This window comes from Bactrocera latifrons, unplaced genomic scaffold, assembly GCF_001853355.1.
Source record: "Bactrocera latifrons isolate USDA-ARS-PBARC rearing strain unplaced genomic scaffold, ASM185335v1 scaffold_627, whole genome shotgun sequence".
In the NCBI taxonomy this organism is placed as follows: Eukaryota; Metazoa; Arthropoda; class Insecta; order Diptera; family Tephritidae; genus Bactrocera; species Bactrocera latifrons.
Genome location: NW_017537298.1, coordinates 107570 through 112001, shown reverse-complemented (window position 1 = coordinate 112001; position 4432 = coordinate 107570). Strand labels below are relative to the sequence as shown.

The following is a 4432-nucleotide window of genomic DNA, read 5'->3' as shown; positions in this document are numbered from 1 at the left end:
AAGTGCGCGCAAACACACTTCATCGCTTAAGTGCAATAACAGCAACAACACACTGCACCGCATCAGCACAACAACAACAGGAAGGCGTCTTAAAATGTGCAACATCTTGCGCTACTCACAACTCATAACCCCCCTCCACATACACTCGCTATGCCCGGCAACCGCTCAACTTCTTATGCCGAGATTTGTTGTTCTTCACCGCTGCTGCTTCATTGCAGCGCACACTCACCTGGACTCTCCACTTCGGTGCTGCGATCCGGCGAATAACCCATCGACAGCGGCTCCGACGAACGCATACGCACATCCGTGTCTGATTCATTGCCGTTATACTGTATGCGCTGACCGTTGCTGGTGTCCAGACCGTCGCTGGGCGGTGACGGTATGCCGGGATGAAAGGCGGCAGCATTGGTCATCGGTGGCGCGGGACTGTGCTGATTTGGTGTGACCACACCGCCGCCACCGCCACCGCCGCCGCCATCCACGCCATTCGACTGGCCCGGCGGCACGTTGGTGTAGAGTAGGCCCAATTCGCGCGCCTCGTTCTCCTCTTGCGCTTGCTGGCGACGCAGCGCAACCTGCAGCGGAAGCGTAAAAAAAGAAAAGCGTGTGAGTGTTGTTGTAATTATGGTTGCTTTGTCGGTTTTAGTTTGGTCTAATAGAGTTTGAAAGCTTTATATACAGAGATTCACACCCATTGGCAGGGCACAGCACGACACGAGCCAGCACAACACTGTGGCCAACAATTAAATGATTGACAAAATTTGAAAAACAAATATTGGAGTTTCAAAATCTAAGTTTTCTAGTTAAAATAGCGTAACTGGGGTTTGAGAAATTTTGAGTATATCAATTTGTTTGTTTATTTTTTGCAGTTTTTTCGATGAAATCACTTTTCTGACAGAAATTTGCTATATTCAAAGTCGGTTAATCGAATTATATGGTGGTATATAACTTCTAATAGATCCATGGAACTTATTGAAATAATATTAAGTCCGATATATTTATATCCTGAACAGGCTATATTTAATTTGGCACGAAATTTATAATACCCAAAAGGTAACGTCGGATACCGTTCAAAGAATACATTGTAGAAATGTCTAGCGTGACAAGCTGAGTCGATTTAGCCATGTCTTTCTGTTTATACGCGAAATAGTTCTTCAGTTGTCGAGATATCGACTTCAAATTTTGCACACATCCTCTTCTCATCAACAAGCTGCTCATTTATCGAAACMGACTATATCGGCTCACTATAGGGTATAGCAAACATACAAACTGAWCGATCGGAGTCAAGCCCTTGTATGGGAAACTTTTTAATTTGACAAGATATCCTAACGAAATTTGCCATATAATAATCCAAAGCTTTGCTACGATTTTCTAAGAAATTGTTTATATCGGATAACTCCGTCATATAGCTCATACAAACTGATCTATCAAACTCACGTCCTTGTACGGAAAGCTTGTTTATTTGTAAAGCTAACGTCACTAAATTTGCTAGGGATTATTATATCAGATAACGCTATAATTTGACAAGAAATAGTTTAGATCGAACACCTTCAGCATATAGCTGTCATAAAAACTGACCAATCAAACTCAGGTCCTTGTATCGAAAACTTTTGTATTTGATAATAATTCTTTAAGAAATTCGGCCTAAGTTATTATTTCATATAACACTACAATCTCCGAACATAATGTTCAGATACGACCTTTATAACATATAGCTGCCAAGTAAACTGACCGTTTAAAATCAAAATAAATATAATAAACAAGAAATACAACTGTAAATGGTATTACATTTTGGGTTCAGTCGAAGATAACGTCTTGTCTTTGTTTTCCTTTAGTCGAAGTTGCATTGAACGAATTGCGGCAGAGTTGCACTTTACATCTTGGAAATGGTTTAAAAACTTATAAAACGGGAGTACATGTTTTTTTTTTTACCTGCCTTGCAACTAGTTCAAAATTTCTCATAAATTTTCAAAATTTTTGAGCTAGCGCTATTAGCTTTTTTTTATCAGTTTATGTAATTTATTACTTAAATTTCCCTGAATTGTCTGCTTTTAATGCACTCCGCTGCCGCTGAGTGCGAATTATGTATTACTACTATGATTTTTTTGTTTTTGTATTTTTTGTTTTTTTTTTTGAGTTTTGTTGTTAGATTTCATTTACTTGATAGCAGTTTCTAAAGTATTGTAACGCATCGTTCCGTGCTGTTAGTTGTGAATCGACCTTAATGCGTACCTGTGCGGCCATAACGCGTTGTCGCTCCGCAATCAAAGTGCATTTCGCACAAACACAATCACGCCAACGGCAATAACGCTTGTGTCCTTTGAGCGCGCTAACCTGCAAAATGTTAGAAAATTGATTTATGAGTGATTTTTTTTTTTTTGGAAAAATAATATACTTTTAAATAATAGTTTTACTTTATTTCTCAGAAAGTAGTGTAATTTTAAGTTTTTTATGTTACTAAATTTTTAATTATTTTTGTAGTAATCTAACTTAAAATACCTAAAGCCGCTATTTTTTTAGTTACATCCTTTTAAAATGCAGCATCAGTTTAATCTCGCTTAAGTTTTTTTTTAATTAAAAAAAAAATTGTTTTTTTTTTGTAAACTTTTGGTTATGTTTTTCGACCTTATATCATTTTACGAACAATAGTAGGAGGTTTTTTGCACGTAGCAGGACCTATTTATCTAGCGCCGTCGGAGATTTCGTGAAACATTTTTTCTTCGAAAACTCTACCGTATATTACCGTACAGGTAAATATACAAAAAGACAATTATCGCAGTAATTTCTTTTTTGACTTAATTTCTTCGTTGTCATAAATTGCAATTTTTGAGTTGTCGAACTGGGTGTGCTCCTTAACTATAGTGAATAGTGAATTTTTGAAAACTCTGTTTTGGGTAAATTTTTGACTTTTCCTTTAGATCGAAACAAAATATGTACAATATTTCATTAAAAGAACCATATATTAACCCTCGATAGGAATCAAGATAGATATGAATTCATTTTCGTAGTCAAAAATGCTAAAAGCTTAAAAACCAATAAAAGTTGTACAATTTATTGGGACTAATTAGAAAGAATAGGCGATTTTACTGATAAAAAATTTTTTATAAGCCATAATATTCGTGAGTTGAAGCTAAAATTATTCAAGTCATGGTTCCGACTTAGCATTCTTAAAAAAAAAAATTATTGATTAATTTTTGAAAAATAGATTTTGTGTACCAAACATAACCATAAAAATCCTTTATAGTAAAATGCAGTAGTTAATCAACAATTAGAAGCCGAACAGATTGAAAAATATATAAAATAACTAAACGAAATAAAAAATGATTATTAGTGAACAATTTTTTTTATACATTTTGAATTGAAATATCTATGTATATATAATATAATAAAAGAAATTACTTAAAAGCTTATAGTATACAGTATAGCATATATCATTAGTATATACATCATAAAATTTGGTTCAAAAATATGAATTGATAATGATAAGAGATGTATACAGAAATTTAATGAAATTAATGATTAAGACCGGTTCTACAATACGATTTTGAAAAAATTTGACGGATTCGAAATGAATTAATGTTCTTTATTTTGTTACCCGGGCGATGTTTACAGCTCTTTTGCCCAAAATCTCAAAATTCTTTGTGAGGTTTGCTTTCATGCATAGGGTTTGTATAACTTTATTTTTCAAAACAAATAAGAACACAAAATAGCAGAGATTAGTATATGATTGGACCAAACAAACAAAAATATTTCCAAATATCCATAATTAGACATAAAATGCTTTTTTTTGTTTTTGTCTTATATCAATAGTTTGAAATATAATATTTTTGAATACAAGAACTAAAATATAATATATTTGCACTTAAACATAATATAAAACACGCACCACGCCATGATTGCGACAGCGCGCACATTTCGGTGTTCGCTGGTAGCGCTCCGAGGCGGCGCGCAGAAAGAAGGCGGGCGGCAAAGCGCCTAAAACTGGATGCTGCGACATTAGATTCTGCATATCCACGCCGGTGGGTAAACTCATGTTGCAAGCGACGCTGAAGCAAAGTCAAATTGTAAGGCAATGGCAATATGCACAGCAATTACTTAGTCAAAACACAGCAGTTTTAAAAAGTTTTCAATAAAACATTTTCAAACAAAAGCGTTGAGAATTGTATTAAATGTATATACATATATTTCTTTTCTGTTCACTGGCAATACTGCAACATTTTTATTTAATTTTTGTTGCAGCAACACAATCGTTTTTTCTGTTTTTTATTTAACAAATAAACATATTTGTTTAATTTTTTTTTTTTGTTACAAACACTTAATGTGTATGTTTTTGTTGTATTTTTTATGATTTTGGTGCTTGAACACAAACGACTGGCAGCCTCTTAATAGAATTCCGGTTTGTTGCACATTGACGCGCGTTGCCCGACCGTTG

At 34.6% G+C, this 4432-nt stretch overlaps 1 protein-coding gene across 1 annotated transcript; it reads right to left on the bottom strand.

Annotated features, from left to right (window-relative positions):
* Positions 1-229: 229 nt before the first annotated feature.
* On the bottom strand, positions 230-4172 carry LOC108975200 (doublesex- and mab-3-related transcription factor A2-like; the record flags this gene model as incomplete). The annotated part of the gene is made up of 3 exons (XM_018943540.1): positions 3887-4172; positions 2233-2334; positions 230-575 (listed from the first exon to the last, which is right to left on the bottom strand). Coding segments are annotated over exons 1-3 (595 nt in total), but the record flags the coding sequence as incomplete, so codon positions are not given.
* Positions 4173-4432: the final 260 nt, after the last annotated feature.